The following is a 16739-nucleotide window of genomic DNA, read 5'->3' as shown; positions in this document are numbered from 1 at the left end:
TGGTGGTAGGTTTGCGTGCAGATCTAGAGGGGTAGCTGTCTAAGGAAAATTAATTCATTAAAGTAGCATGCTTGTATTGGGTGGGTGGTCCGTTAGAGTGTTGTTTAGATCGGTGATGTACTAAGCTCAGTTTGGTAGTTTGCAGGTCTAAGATGCTTCGCGTAGCAGTCTTGTTTTTGGGGTTTGGCAGGACGTTTAAGTTATGTGTTGTGTGGCATTTTAGCGGGGGGGTAGGGGGGGGTTTGTGAAAACATTGCGTGGGATTGTGGTGCGTATGCGTATGCGTATGCGTATGCGTATGCGTATGCGTATGCGTATGCGTATGCGTATGCGTATGCGTATGCGTATGCGTATGCGTATGCGTATGCGTATGCGTATGCGTATGCGTATGCGTATGCGTATGCGTATGCGTATGCGTATGCGTATGCGTATGCGTATGCGTATGCGTATGCGTATGCGTATGCGTATGCGTATGCGTATGCGTATGCGTATGCGTATGCGTATGCGTATGCGTATGCGTATGTCCTGTTACCATTAAATTAACATCACCTGAGCTAACCTGCATGTCAAAGCGAGCATTATTAACTATATGTCCTTGATCTAATTTCCCGTCCGTATTGCAACTCTATGTCCTGTGACAATTGACTTCATGTCCGGGTCAATCTAGGGCTAGTCTTGATCGTTGACTTAAAGTCCAGCTACAATTTATTTGACTGTGTTAAGGCCTTTGACGGCCATAGCTGAGTCCAAGCATCCCCCCAAAATTAAAAAATACCAGAGGCATGACACCACAGTTATGTGTCGGCATGGGCTGATTAGTAATTAATCCATCGAGATGTCTTATTTAAGGGGAAAGAATGGGCGGTTTTAGATGAGATGGTCCTGAAGAAAGAACCAGATGCCGTTTACGCCCCACCTGTAGGAACCCCCACGGTTTATGGGCCCGTGGCAAGAAGAGGGATACTTTTCACAAGGGTTGTTGGTTTCACGTGAGTTGGGGAGTCGTGAAATAACCATTTGGAGGTGATATGCGTGTAGTTCGTGCAAGTTTGATAAGTTTAATGGGGTATGTACGGTAAAGAATTGGATGTACTATGTCAGGTCAGGCATTCACATTGGATTGGGATATGCGTGTTGTTCTGAGCGTTGCTGTTGGTGTTATAATTGAGTGTTGGATTACATTGAGTTCATGTGTCGGTGGATATTCATGTGGTGGGACAGTTATGTACTATTATACATGTATGTACTGTACAGTTATGGGGTAGATAATATTATGCACGAATTACATAGGGTTTCAAGGAATAGTTTAAGTAGAATATCAGCTTTGGGTGTTGATGGTGGAACTTGGGTTTCTTCCTTGAGTCTTTGGGGGATGGTTGCTCCCCTTTTCTGGTTTACAAGACCAGTGTAATTTATATACTACATAGACCTTCATTTTAGGAGATGGTTTTCTACGATGCTTGTAATAGGTATCAGGACTAGGATAAGAAGGAAATATAGGATGGATGCTAGTTGGCCGATAATGATAAATGGGTGTTCGACGGGTTGTCCGCCGATTCAGGTTAGTGTTAGTAGATCGGCCACTAAGAGTCAGAATATGCATTGGCTGAGTGGTCGGAATATTATGCTTCGTTGTTTTGATGTGTGTAGGAGTGGCATTAGAATTAGGATTAGGATTGATAGGACTAGAGCTAGGACTCCTCCAAGTTTGTTGGGGATAGATCGTAAAATGGCGTACGCGAACAGGAAGTATCATTCTGGCTTAATGTGTGGAGGGGTGTTTAATGGGTTGGCCGGGATATAGTTGTCTGGGTCCCCCAGGAGATCGGGAGAAAACAGGACTAATATTAAGAGTGCTAGGACTATGGCTAATGCGCCTAGTATGTCTTTGATTGTGTAATATGGGTGAAATGGAATTATGTCTGAGTCTGATGGGATTCCTGTTGGGTTGTTCGAGCCGGTTTCATGAAGGAAGAGAAGGTGGACTAAAACTAGGGCTGAGATGATAAATGGGAGGAGGAAGTGGAAAGCGAAGAATCGTGTTAGGGTGGCTTTGTCTACTGAGAATCCTCCTCAGATTCATTCTACTAGGTTCGTCCCGATATAGGGGATTGCTGAGAGTAGATTGGTAATGACTGTTGCCCCTCAGAATGATATTTGGCCTCATGGGAGTACGTATCCCATGAAGGCTGTTGCTATTACGGCAAATAGGAGAATAACACCTACGTTTCAGGTTTCTTTGTAGATATAAGATCCGTAGTAGAGGCCTCGGCCTACATGTAAGAATAGGCAGATGAAGAATATGGATGCTCCGTTAGCATGTAAATAACGCAGAATTCATCCGTAATTTACGTCTCGGCAGATATGGGTCACGGATTGGAAAGCGGTTGTTGTGTCTGAAGTGTAGTGTATAGCTAGGAATAATCCTGTTAGGATTTGGATGGCTAAGCAGATGCCTAGTAGTGAGCCGAAGTTTCATCATGAGGAAATACTTGATGGGGCGGGTAGGTCGATCAGTGAGTCGTTGATAATTTTGAATAGTGGGTGTGATTTGCGGATGTTTGTCATTGTGGTTCTTGTAGTTGAAGTACAACGGTGGTTTTTCATGCCATTGGTCATGGTTAGAGTCCATGTGGGAATAATGATGACATATATTGTGTTTATTTTAAGTACTGTGTTTGTAGTTGGGTTTGTGGGGTTTTCTTCTAAGCCCTCTCCCGTTTATGGAGGGGTTGGGTTGATTATTAGTGGTGGGGTCGGGTGTGGTATTGTTATAAATTTCAGTGGCTCGTTTCTTGGTTTGATAGTGTTTTTAATTTACTTGGGGGGAATAATGGTGGTTTTTGGTTATACAGCGGCTATGGCTACGGAATTGTATCCGGAGGTGTGGATTTCAAATAAGGTTGTTCTTGGGGCGTTTGTGTCTGGGTTGCTAATGGAGGTGCTGTTAGTTTTGTACGTATTGAAAGAGGGGAGTGTTGGGTTTATATTTGAGTTCAGTAGCTTGGGGGACTGGGTTATTTATGATGTTGAGGATTCCGGGTTTTTTAGTAAGGAGGCTGTTGGAATTTCTTCTTTATACAGTTATGGGACGTGATTGGTGATTGTTACTGGGTGATCTTTGCTTATTGCGGTTGTTGTTATTATGGAGGTTACTCGTGGTGGTTAGATGTAGTTTGTCACGATTAGGCTCAGGGCGAGTGTAATCAGAAAAGATAGGAAATATAGTTTGATTTGGCCCTTTTGGCTTGAAATTAATGTTGAGGTTTTTGCTTGGAATAAGGAAATAGATTTTGGTAATACATTTTCTAGTCAGATTATGTCTAGGAGTATTGAGGCTACTTTTTGGCTTATAAATAGGTTTATGAATGGCTTGAAGTGTATGATAGTTGGGAAGTAGCCTAAGAGGTTGGAGAATTTGAGGGAGTTTAGTTTCAGATTTTGTGTAGCCATATTTAGTTCTAGGGCTACTGTAAAGCCTAGTAGAGTTACAAATAGGGCTGTTATTTTGAGATACGTTGGTATTGTTATTTGAGGAATGGTGGTTGGGGTGATGTTGTTGGAGATAATGAAACCGGCGAAGATGCTTCCTATTAGTAGGCGTTTGATTGGGTTAATTAGCAGTGGGTTGTTTTCATTAATTAGAATAAGTGTTGGGAATCGTGGTTGTCCTAGTAGGGCGAAATAAATAATTCGGGTGCTGTATACGGCTGTGAGGGAGGTTGCGATGAGGGTAAGTGTTAAGGCTCAGGCGTTGGTGTACGATGTGTTGGCGGCCTCAATGATTAGGTCTTTTGAATAGAATCCTGTGAGGAATGGCATTCCTGTGAGGGCTAAGCTTCCGGTGATTAGTGCTGTCGTAGTAAATGGCATGGTTTTGTATAGGCCTCCTATTTTTCGAATATCTTGCTCGTCGTTGAGACTGTGGATGATAGAGCCTGAGCATAGAAATAGTATCGCTTTGAAAAATGCGTGGGTGCAGATGTGGAGGAATGCTAGGTGGGGCTGGTTAATACCGACTGTTACTATTATGAGGCCTAGTTGGCTAGAGGTGGAGAAGGCTACGATCTTTTTGATATCATTTTGGGTCAGGGCACAGATTGCTGTAAATAGTGTGGTGATTGCTCCTAGACATAGTATTGCGGTTTGAATAGTCTTATTGTTTTCTGTTAGTGGGTAGAAGCGGATTAATAGGAAAATACCCGCTACTACTATGGTGCTGGAGTGTAATAGGGCTGATACAGGTGTTGGTCCTTCTATGGCGGATGGGAGTCACGGGTGAAGTCCAAATTGGGCTGATTTGCCTGTTGCTGCTAATAATAGTCCGGCGAGTGGTAGGTTGGTGTTGGTGGGGTTTAGGGCAAAGATCTGTTGAAGTTCTCAGGTGTTGAGGTTTGACAAGAATCATGCTATTGCTACGAGAAAACCGATGTCTCCAATTCGGTTATATAGAATTGCTTGTAGTGCTGCTGTGTTGGCATCGGTTCGTCCATATCATCAGCCGATAAGTAGAAATGATATAATTCCAACTCCCTCTCAGCCGATAAAGAGTTGGAACAGATTGTTGGCGGTCACTAGAATTACTATTGTAACTAGGAATATTAGTAGATATTTAAAGAATCGGTTGATGTAGGGGTCTGAGTGTATATATCATATTGAGAACTCCATGATGGATCACGTGACGAATAGTGCTACGGGCATGAAAATCATTGAGAAATAGTCTAGTTTGAAGCTAAGGCTTAGTTTTATAGTTTGGATAGATATTCAATGTCAGTTTGATAGTATTGTTTCTTGGCCTGATTGGATGAAGATTATTATTGGGATTAGGCTTACTAGGAATGAGTATGAGACTATAGTTTTCACGTAGTTTGGGTATAGCTTGTTGGAGTAGAAGTTGGAGTTCGATGATACGATTGGTGCCATTAGGATCAGTACGGACAGTAATATAGAGGAAGTAAATAGGTTTATTACTTTTATTTGGAGTTGCACCAATTTTTTGGTTCCTAAGACCAACGGATAACTACTATCCTTTAAAAGTAAGTAGAAAAAGCCATGTTTTTATACATGGTAGCATGAGTTAGCAGTTCTTGCATACTTTTTCGGTAAATAAGAGTTGTTAGTCTCTATGTCTAGATTCACAATCTAGCGTTTTGTTTAAACTATATTTACAGTAAAGGGTACCCAAAATGATTTTTGGGTTAATTGATAGAAGAAGTAGGGGTAGGAGGTGCATGGCCATGAGAGTGTTTTCCCGGGTGTAGGATGGTGGGATGTTATTGACATGGTATGTCTGTTTGCCTCGTTGCGTTATGATTAGTATATATAGCGAGTAGAGAGCAGTGATCACAATGTTAATTCCTATTAGAATAATGGAGATTGAGGATCATGAGAATGTCGATATGACTACAAATAATTCTCCGATTAGGTTAATTGAGGGTGGTAGAGCTAGATTTGTTAGGCTGGCTAGTAGTCATCAGGCGGCCATGAGTGGGAGTACAGTTTGGAGTCCGCGAGCCAGGATTATTGTTCGGCTGTGGGTTCGCTCGTAGTTTGAGTTGGCTAGACAGAATAGTATGGAGGAGGTTAGTCCGTGTGCGACTATAAGAGCTGTTGCTCCTATATAACTTCAGGGGGTTTGGATTAGGACAGCCACAATTACTAGTGCTATGTGACTAACAGATGAATACGCGATTAGCGATTTCAGGTCTGTTTGGCGTAAGCAGATTGAACTTGTTATAATTATCCCTCAGAGGGATAATATTAGGAATGGGTAGGCTATGAAGTTTGTTGTTGGATTCAGTACGGTAGTAATTCGTAGCATGCCGTAGCCCCCTAGTTTTAGTAGTACGGCTGCAAGAACCATGGAGCCGGCGATTGGAGCTTCTACGTGCGCTTTTGGTAATCACAGGTGTAGGCCGTACAGTGGTATTTTTACTATAAAAGCCATTATGCATGCTAGCCATAGAAAGGAGTTACCTCAGGAATTTGCTAGTGGTTCTGACCAGTATTGGGTGAGTAGGATGTTCAGTGACCCTGTAATGTTTTGCATGTAAATTAATGCAACTAGTAGGGGGAGTGATCCTACTAATGTATAGAACAGGAAGTACAGTCCTGCGTTTAGTCGTTCTGTTTGGGCGCCTCATCGTGTGATAATGATTAGTGTTGGTACTAGGGTTGCTTCGAATAGAATGTAGAAGAAGATTAGTTCCGTGGCTGTGAATGTTATAATGAGAAAAATTTGTAGTGAGATTAGTATTGTAATGTAAAGTTTTTTCCGTGTATATGTTTCTTTGGTCAGGTGGAATTGGCTTGCGATGATTATTAGTGGAAGTAGTCATATGGTCAGTATTAGTAACGGGGTCGATAGTGAGTCGGAGAAATATATGAGGGATAGGTTTAGGCTGTTATCGTTGAATTGGTTTAGTAATGGCAGACTAAGAAGGGTAATGATTAGACTGTGAGCTGTAGTATTAATTCAGATTATGTTGTTTTTTGATAATCAGGTTAGGGGAATTAGTATAATTGTTGGTATAATAATTTTTAGCATTGTAGTAGGTTTAGGTTTTGTACATAGTCTACACCGTATGTGTTAGAGACTATTACTAGTAGGGATAGCCCTAGGGCCGCTTCGCAGGCCGCGAAGACTAGTAGGATAATAGGAATTATGCTGGCTAATACTAAGTTAGAGTTAAGAATTGTTAATGCCATGGTTACGAATAGGGATAACATCATGCCTTCTAGGCATAGAAGTGAAGATATTAGGTGGGATCGGTATATTAGTAGGCCTAGTAATGATACTGTGAATGCCAGTGCTATATTTATATATGTTAAAGCCATTTGATAATTATGGTTATGGTCATAATCTAATGAGTCGAAATCATTTGTTTTTATTAAACTAATTATCAATTATTCAGCTCATTCTAGTCCTTTATTGAACCACTCGTAGGCAAGACTTACGGCTAATAAGGAGATTAGAGTGAGTGATATAGTAAGTATAATTGTTAGGTTGCTTGTTTGGACGGCTCATGGTAGTGGTAGGAGTAGGGCGATTTCTAGGTCAAAGAGGAGGAATGTGATTGCTACTAGGAAGAACTTTATTGAGAAGGGAAGACGGGCGGATCCTATTGGGTCGAAGCCGCATTCGTATGGGCTTGATTTTTCGGCGTATGAATTTATTTGTGGCATTCAGAACGCGATTAGCACTAGTAGTGATGCCAGTAGTGTATTGGTGAGGAGTGTAATTATTAGGTTAATTACTCTTTTTCGGGTTAGACCGAAGCTAATTGATTGGAAGTCAATTGTACTGTTTATACTAAAAGGGTAGGAACCTCATCAATAGATGGAGACGTATAGGAATAGTCATACAACGTCTACAAAATGTCAGTATCAGGCAGCGGCTTCGAATCCGAAATGGTGTTTTGAGGTAAAGTGGAATTTTAGTTGTCGTACGAAGCAGACGAATAGGAATGTCGATCCAATAATTACATGAAGGCCGTGAAATCCGGTAGCTACGAAAAATGTTGACCCATATACCCCATCTGCGATTGTGAATGGGGCTTCGTAATACTCTGAGGCTTGAAGCAGGGTGAAATAGCCGCCTAGAAGGATTGTGGTGAGTAAAGCATGTAGTATGGGTTTGCGGTCACCTTCTATCAGGCTATGGTGTGCCCAGGTAATTGATACTCCTGAGGCTAGAAGGACTGATGTATTTAGGAGTGGGACTTCTAGGGGATTTAGGGGGTGAATGCCTGTAGGTGGTCAACATCCTCCTAGTTCTGGGGTTGGGGCGAGGCTGGAGTGGTAGAAGGCTCAGAAAAATCCGATAAAGAAGAATACTTCAGAGACGATGAATAAGATTATTCCGTAGCGTAGGCCTTTTTGGACGATAGGTGTGTGATGTCCTTGGAAAGTACTTTCTCGTACGATGTCTCGTCACCATTGATACATGGTTAATATATTAGTTAGTAGGCCTAGTAAAAGGATAGAGGGCGTGTTGAAGTGGAATCATATTGCTAATCCGGATGTTAGTAGTAGAGCTGATAAGGCTCCTGTCAGGGGTCATGGGCTTGGGTTTACTATGTGATATGCATGTGTCTGGTGGGTCATTAGGTGTTATCATGTAAATATAGACTTACTAGTAGCGTGAATACGTAAGCTTGAATTAGGGCTACTGCGAATTCAAGGATTGTTAACAGGATTAGGATAATGAATGTGATAAGAGCCGTTATTGTGCTGATGTTTATTAGGGCTAGGGTAGCTCCTCCGATGAGGTGAATTAGTAGGTGCCCGGCCGTAATATTTGCAGTTAATCGTACTGCTAGGGCTATTGGTTGAATAAACAAGCTGATTGTCTCGATGACAATAAGTATGGGGATCAGGGGGATTGGGGTTCCTTGGGGGAGGAAGTGGGCTAGGGATGCTTTGGTTTTATGGCGAAACCCTAAAGCTACTGTCCCTGCTCACAGGGGAATGGCCATCCCTAGATTCATTGACAGCTGAGTTGTTGGTGTGAAGGAATGTGGTAATAAGCCTAGTAGGTTTGTTGATCCAATAAATAGGATGAGTGATATAAGTATCAGGGATCATTTTTGTCCTGTTTGGTTATGGATTGCTATTATTTGCTTTGATGTCAAGTGGATAACTCATTGTTGAATCGCGACTAGGCGGTTGTTTACTAGTCGGTTAGTTGATGGAAATAACATGGTTGGGAACATAATGATTAGTGTAACAATGGGAAGGCCCATTATTGTAGGGGTAATGAAAGAGGAGAATAGATTTTCGTTCATTTGTCTTCTCATGGGGTTGAATGTTTTGTTGACTTTGTGACGGTCGGTTCTGGGTTTTGGTAGTATAAATGTTTTGAGATTTTTAATTGTATAATAATATATAATGTGAGGATTATGGATAGGATAGTGATGAATCATGTGGATGTGTCGAGCTGTGGCATTTCATTAAGGGGAGGTTGGTACTTCCAATCTTTAACTTAAAAGGTTAACGCTTTAGAATAAGCTTCTTAATGATTTTACAGTATGGACGAGGATCATTTTTCGAAATACTTTAGGGGGACTAGTTCAAGGACAATTGGTATGAAGCTGTGATTTGATCCGCAAATTTCGGAGCATTGGCCGTAATATAGGCCTGGCCGTGTAGATAGTAGCGTTGTCTGATTTAGGCGTCCTGGGATTGCATCTGTTTTTAGGCCCAGGGATGGGACGGCTCATGAGTGTAATACGTCTTCAGATGAAATTAGCATTCGAATGGTCAGTTCCATGGGTAGTACTACTCGGTTGTCAACTTCTAGAAGTCGCAGCTCTCCAGGTTTTAAGTCTTGTGTTGGGACCATATAGGAGTCGAAGGTTAAGTCTTCGTAATCTGTGTACTCATAACTTCAATATCATTGGTGACCTATGGTTTTTACAGTTAAATAGGGATTATTAATTTCGTCCATTATATATAGGATTCGAAGGGAGGGGAGTGCAATTATAATTAGGATGATAGCTGGCAGAATAGTTCAGATGGTTTCTACCTCCTGTGCGTCCATGGTGCTAGTGTGGGTTAGGCTAGTTGTTAACATTACTGAAATTAGATATAGTACGAGAGAGCTGATTAGGAAGACGATTATTAGTGCGTGGTCGTGGAAGTGCAGAAGTTCTTCTATAATAGGGGATGTTGCGTCTTGGAAACCTAGTTGGAAAGGGTATGCCATAGAGGTATATAGGGGTTCCACCTATAATTTAACTTTGACAAAGTTATGTAAATTTTACTAATACCTCTCTAGTGGAGAAAGACATAGTGGTTATGATGTTGGCTTGAAACCAATTTTTGGGGGTTCGAATCCTTCCTTTCTTATTTTGGGTTAACGTATGTAGGTTCTTCAAACGTGTGGTATGGTGGGGGACACCCGTGTAGTCACTCTAGGTTTGTAGTAGTTAGCTCTACGGTCGACACCTCTCGTTTTGAGGCGAAGGCCTCTCAGATTATAAATACTATGAGGATTACTGCGGTTAGTGAGATAAATGATCCTATGGAGGATACTGTATTTCAAGTTGTGTACGCGTCTGGGTAGTCTGAGTAGCGTCGTGGTATGCCTGACAGACCTAGGAAGTGCTGAGGGAAGAAGGTTATATTTACACCTACAAATATAATAAGGAAATGGATTTTTGCTCAGGTTTGATTTAGAGTATATCCTGAAAATAGTGGGAATCAGTGGACGAATCCTCCCATGATAGCGAATACAGCTCCTATGGATAGGACATAGTGGAAATGTGCTACTACATAATATGTGTCGTGAAGTACAATGTCAAGTGAGGAGTTGGCTAGGACAATACCAGTCAAGCCTCCAACTGTAAATAGAAAAATGAAGCCTAGTGCTCATAATATTGCTGGAGATCATTTGATATTGCCTCCGTGCAGGGTGGCTAGTCAGCTAAATACTTTTACTCCTGTTGGAATAGCGATGATTATGGTTGCGGAAGTGAAGTACGCCCGTGTGTCAACGTCTATACCTACTGTGAACATGTGGTGGGCTCATACGATAAAGCCGAGGAATCCAATTGATATTATGGCCCATACTATGCCTATATATCCGAATGGCTCTTTTTTGCCAGAGTAATAGGTAACAATATGTGAAATTATTCCGAAACCTGGTAGAATAAGAATATAGACTTCCGGGTGGCCGAAGAATCAAAACAGATGCTGGTACAGGATTGGGTCTCCCCCTCCTGCAGGGTCGAAAAAGGTTGTATTTAGGTTACGGTCTGTTAGTAGTATTGTGATTCCGGCGGCTAGTACTGGCAGAGACAGAAGGAGTAAGACAGCCGTGATTAGGACGGATCAAACGAATAGGGGAGTTTGATACTGGGATAGGGCCGGAGGTTTTATATTGATAATAGTGGTAATGAAATTAATAGCGCCTAGGATTGACGAAATACCAGCTAAGTGAAGCGAGAAGATTGCTAGGTCTACTGAGGCTCCGGCGTGTGCTAGATTACCGGCTAGAGGTGGGTACACTGTTCATCCAGTTCCAGCACCGGCCTCTACCGTTGATGAGGCTAGTAAAAGTAGGAACGATGGAGGTAGAAGTCAGAAGCTCATGTTGTTTATTCGGGGAAATGCCATATCCGGGGCTCCAATCATTAGTGGTACGAGCCAGTTTCCGAAGCCTCCAATTATGATTGGTATAACCATAAAGAAGATTATTACAAATGCATGGGCTGTCACGATTACGTTATAGATTTGATCGTCGCCCAATAGAGTTCCTGGCTGGCCCAGTTCTGCCCGGATTAGCAGGCTGAGGGCTGTTCCAACTATGCCAGCTCAGGCGCCAAATAGTAGGTATAGAGTGCCAATATCTTTGTGGTTGGTTGAAAAGAGTCAACGATTTATGAACATAGGTAAAATGGCTGAGTAGGCATTAGACTGTAAATCTAAAGACAGAGGTGTAAGTCCTCTTTTTACCAAGCCTCGTAGTGTATGTAACATGTCGAATTGCAAATTCGGAGAAGCAGCTCTAACCCTGCCGGGGCTTCTCCCGCCTTTTTTTTTCTTTTAAGGCGGGAGAAGTTAGATTGAAGCCAGTTGATTAGGGTATTTAGCTGTTAACTAAATTTTCGTGGGGTTGGAGCCCACCAATCTAGTAAGGGCTTAGCTTAATTAAAGTGGTTGATTTGCATTCAATTGATGTAAGATATAGTCTTGCAGTCCTTACAGTCAGGAATTAAATGTATTGCATTTACTTAGGGCTTTGAAGGCCCTTGGTCTATGTTTAACCTAAATTCCTATTCCAGTAATGCCAGTATTGGAGATAGCGGTAGGATCAGGGTAGATAGGATGATTAGGGGTGATAGGTAGGTTGTTGGTTTGGTGTAGTTGAACTGTCATTTTATTTTTATACTGTTTGTTGAAGGGAACATTGTCAGTGATGTGGAATATGTGAGGCGTATGTAGAAATATAGGTTTAGTAGTGCTATGACGGCTATTGCGGTTGGTATAATTACGCTGTCGTTTTTTGTCAGCTCTTGAATAATCATTCATTTTGGTATAAACCCAGACAGTGGGGGTAGACCTCCCAGTGATAGCATGGTGAGTAGGATGGCTGTGGTGAGTAGGGGTGTTTTGTTTCATGTGTGAGATAAGGATAGTGTTGTTGTTGTGGAGTTTAACATGAACATTATGAATGTTGTGGTTGTTAGTAGGATATAGATTACCAGGTTTAGTAAGGTTATTGTTGGGTTGTATGTTAAGATGGCTGTTATTCACCCTATGTGGGCGATGGATGAGTAGGCTATAATTTTTCGTAGTTGGGTCTGGTTGAGGCCTCCTCAGCCTCCGATGGCAATGGACAGAATTGATAGTATTATGAGTAGGTCCAGGTTGATTGTTGATGAAATTTGGTAGAGGATGGATATTGGGGCTAGTTTTTGTCAGGTCAGGAGGATTAGGCCTGATGGCAGGGAGATGCCTTGTGTGACCTCTGGCACTCAGAAGTGGAAGGGAGATAGCCCAAGTTTTATAGCTATTGCCAGTGTTATAATGGTTGACGCTATTGGGTTGAGTGGTTTTGTGATGGATCATTGGCCTGAATATACTAGGTTTATGGTTACAGCTAATATTAGTAGCATTGATGCGGTTGCTTGTGTTAGGAAATATTTGGTTGATGCTTCTATGGATCGGGGGTTGTATTTTTTCATTAGGATTGGGATAATGGTTAGTATGTTTATTTCAAATCCGATTCATGCTATGAGTCAGTGAGAGCTTGTTGCTACAATAGCTGTTCCTAGTATAACGGTTGATATAATTATGGTAAAGATCAGGGGGTTTATTAGTACGGGAAGGATATGAACCAACATTTTCGGGGTATGGGCCCGATAGCTTATTTAGCTGACCTTACTTAGGATATGGTGTAATATGGTAGCACTAAGATTTTTGAATTCTTCGGAGTAGGTTCGAGTCCTATTATCCTAGAAATAAGAGGGCTTTCACCTCTATTATTTACTCTATCAAAGTAACTCTTTTGTCAGACATATTTCTTATGTTTGTGGTGGAATTCCTGCTATGGTAATTGGTATGGCCACGTGTCATATGCACAGAGCCAGTGTGAGGGGTAGAAAATTTTTTCATAGTAAGTGTATTAGTTGGTCATATCGGAATCGTGGGTAGGATGCTCGGATTCATAGGAAAAACACTGTTAGTAGCAGGGTTTTAATAATTAGGTTGAGGGTATATAGTTCAGGTATTGTGGGGTCGTGGAATGCTCCCATAAATAGGATGGCCGTTAGGGTGTTTATTATGATGATATTGGCATACTCCGCTATGAAGAAGAGGGCGAATGGTCCTCCTGCATATTCTACGTTGAATCCGGAGACTAGCTCTGACTCTCCTTCGGTCAAGTCAAATGGGGCTCGATTTGTTTCGGCCAACGTGGAGATAAATCATATTATGGCTAGTGGTCATGAGGATAATATGAGTCATGTGTGTTCTTGGGTAATAATCAGTGTTGATAGTGAGAATGACCCGCTTAGAAGTAGCACGGATAGAAGAATGATAGCCAGTGTAACTTCATAGGAAATTGTCTGTGCTACCGCTCGTATTGCTCCGATTAGTGCGTACTTCGAGTTTGAGGCTCAGCCAGATCATAGGATAGAATATACGGCTAGGCTGGATATGGCTAGCATAAATAGTACGGCTAGGTTTATGTTGATTAGTGGGTGAGGTATTGGCAGTGGGATTCATATTGTTAGGGCTAGAGTAAGGGCTAAGATTGGTGCGATGATGAATATGGATGGGGAGGATGTGAGGGGACGTAATGGTTCTTTAATAAATAGTTTTAGGGCGTCGGCTATGGGTTGTAGTAGACCATAAGGGCCTACTACGTTAGGTCCTTTGCGGAGTTGTATGTACCCTAATACTTTTCGTTCAATAAGGGTTAGAAAGGCTACGGCCAGGAGGATGGGAACAATTATTGTTAAAAGGTTGACTATGAACATATTGTTAGGAAGAGGAGTTGAACCTCTGATTATAAAAGCTTAAGTTTTATGCAATTGCCGGGCTCTGCCATCCTAACGTTTAACCCTGTTTTCGGGTTGAGTTGTGCTGTTGCTATCAGATTGAGATTGTGTCATCTGTTGGCTTTGAGGGCGCTTGTGTTAAGTAGGCCCTGTTTCTCTTGTCCTTTCGTACTGGGAGAAGCACAAAATAGATAGAAACCGACCTGGATTGCTCCGGTCTGAACTCAGATCACGTAGGACTTTAATCGTTGAACAAACGAACCATTAATAGCGGCTGCACCATTGGGATGTCCTGATCCAACATCGAGGTCGTAAACCCTATTATCGATATGGACTCTCAAATAGGATTGCGCTGTTATCCCTAGGGTAACTTGTTCCGTTGATCAATTTTTTGGATCAATAAATGACTGAATCCGTTGACTTGTTGGTCTAAGGTTTTGTCTCTCGGAAGTTATTTTGTATTCCGAGGTCGCCCCAACCTAAATTGTTAGCCCATTAAAAGGTCTCTTGTTTTCCTTAGAAGTGTAAGTTGTTTATTTATTGGACTAATTAATTAAAGCTCCATAGGGTCTTCTCGTCTTATTTGTATATTCCCGCCTCTTCACGGGAGGGTCAATTTCACTGATTGGAAGTAAGAGACAGTAAAACCCTCGTGTGGCCATTCATACAAGTCCTTATTTAGAGAACAAATGATTATGCTACCTTTGCACGGTCAGGATACCGCGGCCGTTTAACAGATGTCACTGGGCAGGCAGTGCCTCTAATAGTTGCTATGCTAGAGGTGATGTTTTTGGTAAACAGGCGGGGTTTGTGTTTGCCGAGTTCCTTTTACTTCTTTTAATCTTTCCCTTAAGTGCACTCCTGTGTTGGGTTAACAGTTGGTTCAATAAATCTTTTACTTGTGGTGTTGGATTTGTTTTGTTGTTAATTATCAGTGGGTCATCCGTTCTGATATAAGCTTGTGCAGGGAGAAACTAGTTCTTGTTACTCATATTAACAGTATTTCCTCTATTTTATGATAGAGTGGTCCAGTGGTCGGGCTAGGGGTTCGCGTATAATTTTTTGGATTAGAACTTGGGTTAGTTGTTGAGCTTGAACGCTTTCTCAATTGGTGGCTGCTTTTAGGCCAACTATGAATTTTTGTGGTGCTTACTCTCTAGTCAAGGTTGTATCCTGTTTCTAAGAGGCTGTACCCTCTTAGATTACATTTTAAGTCTGCATTTGAACTGTGATTTTTTTAGGCATGACTTAAAGTCGAACTAAAATTCTATTCTGGACAACCAGCTATCACCAGGCTCGGTAGGCTTTTCACCACTACCTAAAAGTCTTCTCACTATTTTGCTACATAGACGAGTTGGCTCTTTTGCTGCTCTTAGGTAGCTCGTCTGGTTTCGGGTTATTCGGCTTTAGTTCTCTTCGTCGAGCTGCTCTAGTTAAATCATTATGCAAAAGGTACAAGGGGTAAGCTTTGCTGTTTTTTACTTTTAATTTGTCTTTCACCATTCCCTTGCGGTACTTTCTCTATAGCGCCAGATTAAAATTTCTATCTCCTATACTTTAGTTAGGGTAAATGTTTTGTTTTATTTTGTATTGTTAGTTGAGTTTATATTTGTATGGGCTAGCATTTGTTCAAAGTGGCCATTGTTGTATGGAATCTTCTGGGTGTAGGCCAGGTGCTTTGTATAAGCTACACTTTGATTTATCCAAGCGCACTTTCCAGTACGCTTACCTTGTTACGACTTATCTCCTCTCATATGCGTGTACATTTATTAATAGGGTTGAGTATTTGTATCTTTATACTTGAGGAGGGTGACGGGCGGTGTGTGCGTGCTTCATGGCCTTATTCAATTAAGCTCTCTATTCTTAATTTACTACTAAATCCTCCTTCTATTTTCGGTTTCACGAAAATTTTCGTTGGTATTCTATGCTAGAAAATGTAGCCCATTTCTTTCCAACTCATAGGCTACACCTTGACCTAACGTTTTTATGTTTTATGGTTTTGCTTACTTTGCTTCCTTTTTAGGGTTTGCTGAAGATGGCGGTATATAGGCTGTATTAGCAAGAGTTGGTGAGGTTTATCGGGGTTTATCGATTACAGAACAGGCTCCTCTAGAGGGATGTAAAGCACCGCCAAGTCCTTTGAGTTTTAAGCTGTTGCTAGTAGTACTCTGGCGAGTAGCATCGTTGTTTCGGCTACTTAGGTTTAGGGCCAAGCATAGTGGGGTATCTAATCCCAGTTTGTGTCTTAGCTATCGTGTGATCGGATTGTTTAAAGTCACCTTCGTGGTTTATTTTTATCTGGGCTAAAGCTTTCTACAGCATAGTCTAAGATTTAACTTTATTGGGTGGATGATTTCCTTAACACGTTTTACGCCGTTTATCTATTAACTTGGGTTAATCGTATGACCGCGGTGGCTGGCACGAAATTTACCAACCCTATGGGTCAGTATGGCTTAGTCAAACTTTCGTTCATGGCTTAATTTTTGTCACTGCTGTATCCCGTGGGGGTGTGGCTAGGCGAGGTGTCTTTAGCTACTTGTACAGTGTGCTTGATACCCGCTCCTTTTTATCACTGATGATTGAAAGGGCGTTTTCACCGGGGTGCTGATACTTGCATGTGTAATCCTACTGATGGCTAATAGAAGGGCTAGGACCAAACCTTTGTGTTTATGGAGTAGTGTATACTCATCTAGGCATTTTCAGTGCCTTGCTTTATAGTTAAGCTACATTAAC

The 16739-nt window shown here is 41.7% G+C and overlaps 13 protein-coding genes and 22 non-coding genes across 35 annotated transcripts, besides 4 other annotated features; 9 read left to right on the top strand and 26 right to left on the bottom strand. All coding sequences in view use genetic code 2, as the record gives it.

Moving 5' to 3' along the window:
* Window positions 1-1295: a D loop (control region).
* On the top strand, window positions 1296-1361 carry trnP-ugg. Its single transcript has one exon. It is a non-coding gene; the product is annotated as a tRNA-Pro (tRNA).
* trnT-ugu lies at window positions 1361-1429 on the bottom strand. Its single transcript has one exon. It is a non-coding gene; the product is annotated as a tRNA-Thr (tRNA).
* CYTB (cytochrome b) lies at window positions 1429-2568 on the bottom strand. Its single transcript has one exon. The coding sequence runs from the start codon at window positions 2566-2568 to the stop codon at window positions 1429-1431; it is 1140 nt and encodes a 379-aa protein (YP_008965266.1).
* Window positions 2569-2572: 4 nt separating this feature from the next.
* On the top strand, window positions 2573-2641 carry trnE-uuc. The gene has a single exon. It is a non-coding gene; the product is annotated as a tRNA-Glu (tRNA).
* Window positions 2642-3169, top strand: ND6 (NADH dehydrogenase subunit 6). The gene has a single exon. The coding sequence runs from the start codon at window positions 2642-2644 to the stop codon at window positions 3167-3169; it is 528 nt and encodes a 175-aa protein (YP_008965265.1).
* ND5 (NADH dehydrogenase subunit 5) lies at window positions 3166-4968 on the bottom strand. Its single transcript has one exon. The coding sequence runs from the start codon at window positions 4966-4968 to the stop codon at window positions 3166-3168; it is 1803 nt and encodes a 600-aa protein (YP_008965264.1).
* On the bottom strand, window positions 4969-5038 carry trnL-uag. The gene has a single exon. It is a non-coding gene; the product is annotated as a tRNA-Leu (tRNA).
* Window positions 5039-5042: 4 nt separating this feature from the next.
* On the bottom strand, window positions 5043-5101 carry trnS-gcu. Its single transcript has one exon. It is a non-coding gene; the product is annotated as a tRNA-Ser (tRNA).
* Window positions 5102-5169, bottom strand: trnH-gug. The gene has a single exon. It is a non-coding gene; the product is annotated as a tRNA-His (tRNA).
* ND4 (NADH dehydrogenase subunit 4) lies at window positions 5170-6547 on the bottom strand. The gene has a single exon. A coding segment is annotated over exon 1 (1378 nt).
* On the bottom strand, window positions 6541-6837 carry ND4L (NADH dehydrogenase subunit 4L). The gene has a single exon. The coding sequence runs from the start codon at window positions 6835-6837 to the stop codon at window positions 6541-6543; it is 297 nt and encodes a 98-aa protein (YP_008965262.1).
* On the bottom strand, window positions 6838-6905 carry trnR-ucg. Its single transcript has one exon. It is a non-coding gene; the product is annotated as a tRNA-Arg (tRNA).
* A 1-nt stretch (window position 6906) lies between these two features.
* On the bottom strand, window positions 6907-7254 carry ND3 (NADH dehydrogenase subunit 3). Its single transcript has one exon. The coding sequence runs from the start codon at window positions 7252-7254 to the stop codon at window positions 6907-6909; it is 348 nt and encodes a 115-aa protein (YP_008965261.1).
* On the bottom strand, window positions 7255-7322 carry trnG-ucc. Its single transcript has one exon. It is a non-coding gene; the product is annotated as a tRNA-Gly (tRNA).
* On the bottom strand, window positions 7323-8106 carry COX3 (cytochrome c oxidase subunit III). The gene has a single exon. A coding segment is annotated over exon 1 (784 nt).
* On the bottom strand, window positions 8106-8786 carry ATP6 (ATP synthase F0 subunit 6). Its single transcript has one exon. The coding sequence runs from the start codon at window positions 8784-8786 to the stop codon at window positions 8106-8108; it is 681 nt and encodes a 226-aa protein (YP_008965259.1).
* On the bottom strand, window positions 8744-8947 carry ATP8 (ATP synthase F0 subunit 8). Its single transcript has one exon. It carries the CDS (start codon window positions 8945-8947, stop codon window positions 8744-8746), a length of 204 nt encoding a protein of 67 aa, YP_008965258.1.
* Window position 8948: 1 nt separating this feature from the next.
* On the bottom strand, window positions 8949-9019 carry trnL-aag. Its single transcript has one exon. It is a non-coding gene; the product is annotated as a tRNA-Lys (tRNA).
* A 3-nt stretch (window positions 9020-9022) lies between these two features.
* Window positions 9023-9706, bottom strand: COX2 (cytochrome c oxidase subunit II). The gene has a single exon. It carries the CDS (start codon window positions 9704-9706, stop codon window positions 9023-9025), a length of 684 nt encoding a protein of 227 aa, YP_008965257.1.
* trnD-guc lies at window positions 9707-9773 on the bottom strand. Its single transcript has one exon. It is a non-coding gene; the product is annotated as a tRNA-Asp (tRNA).
* A 7-nt stretch (window positions 9774-9780) lies between these two features.
* trnK-cuu lies at window positions 9781-9849 on the top strand. Its single transcript has one exon. It is a non-coding gene; the product is annotated as a tRNA-Ser (tRNA).
* On the bottom strand, window positions 9847-11391 carry COX1 (cytochrome c oxidase subunit I). Its single transcript has one exon. The coding sequence runs from the start codon at window positions 11389-11391 to the stop codon at window positions 9847-9849; it is 1545 nt and encodes a 514-aa protein (YP_008965256.1).
* A 1-nt stretch (window position 11392) lies between these two features.
* On the top strand, window positions 11393-11459 carry trnY-gua. The gene has a single exon. It is a non-coding gene; the product is annotated as a tRNA-Tyr (tRNA).
* On the top strand, window positions 11460-11527 carry trnC-gca. Its single transcript has one exon. It is a non-coding gene; the product is annotated as a tRNA-Cys (tRNA).
* Window positions 11528-11563: an origin of replication (origin of L-strand replication).
* Window positions 11564-11636, top strand: trnN-guu. Its single transcript has one exon. It is a non-coding gene; the product is annotated as a tRNA-Asn (tRNA).
* Window position 11637: 1 nt separating this feature from the next.
* On the top strand, window positions 11638-11706 carry trnA-ugc. The gene has a single exon. It is a non-coding gene; the product is annotated as a tRNA-Ala (tRNA).
* Window positions 11707-11710: 4 nt separating this feature from the next.
* Window positions 11711-11779, bottom strand: trnW-uca. Its single transcript has one exon. It is a non-coding gene; the product is annotated as a tRNA-Trp (tRNA).
* Window positions 11780-12821, bottom strand: ND2 (NADH dehydrogenase subunit 2). The gene has a single exon. A coding segment is annotated over exon 1 (1042 nt).
* Window positions 12822-12890, bottom strand: trnM-cau. Its single transcript has one exon. It is a non-coding gene; the product is annotated as a tRNA-Met (tRNA).
* trnQ-uug lies at window positions 12891-12963 on the top strand. The gene has a single exon. It is a non-coding gene; the product is annotated as a tRNA-Gln (tRNA).
* trnI-gau lies at window positions 12961-13029 on the bottom strand. Its single transcript has one exon. It is a non-coding gene; the product is annotated as a tRNA-Ile (tRNA).
* ND1 (NADH dehydrogenase subunit 1) lies at window positions 13030-13985 on the bottom strand. Its single transcript has one exon. A coding segment is annotated over exon 1 (956 nt).
* A 2-nt stretch (window positions 13986-13987) lies between these two features.
* trnL-uaa lies at window positions 13988-14062 on the bottom strand. The gene has a single exon. It is a non-coding gene; the product is annotated as a tRNA-Leu (tRNA).
* Window positions 14063-14067: 5 nt separating this feature from the next.
* Window positions 14068-15635, bottom strand: an rRNA (l-rRNA).
* trnV-uac lies at window positions 15636-15703 on the bottom strand. Its single transcript has one exon. It is a non-coding gene; the product is annotated as a tRNA-Val (tRNA).
* A 2-nt stretch (window positions 15704-15705) lies between these two features.
* Window positions 15706-16670, bottom strand: an rRNA (s-rRNA).
* On the bottom strand, window positions 16671-16739 carry trnF-gaa. The gene has a single exon. It is a non-coding gene; the product is annotated as a tRNA-Phe (tRNA).

This window comes from Pteropus alecto, mitochondrion (assembly GCF_000325575.1).
Source record: "Pteropus alecto mitochondrion, complete genome".
Classification (NCBI taxonomy): Eukaryota; Metazoa; Chordata; class Mammalia; order Chiroptera; family Pteropodidae; genus Pteropus; species Pteropus alecto.
Note: the sequence above shows the minus strand (reverse complement) of the source record. Positions and strands in the feature narration are given on the sequence as shown.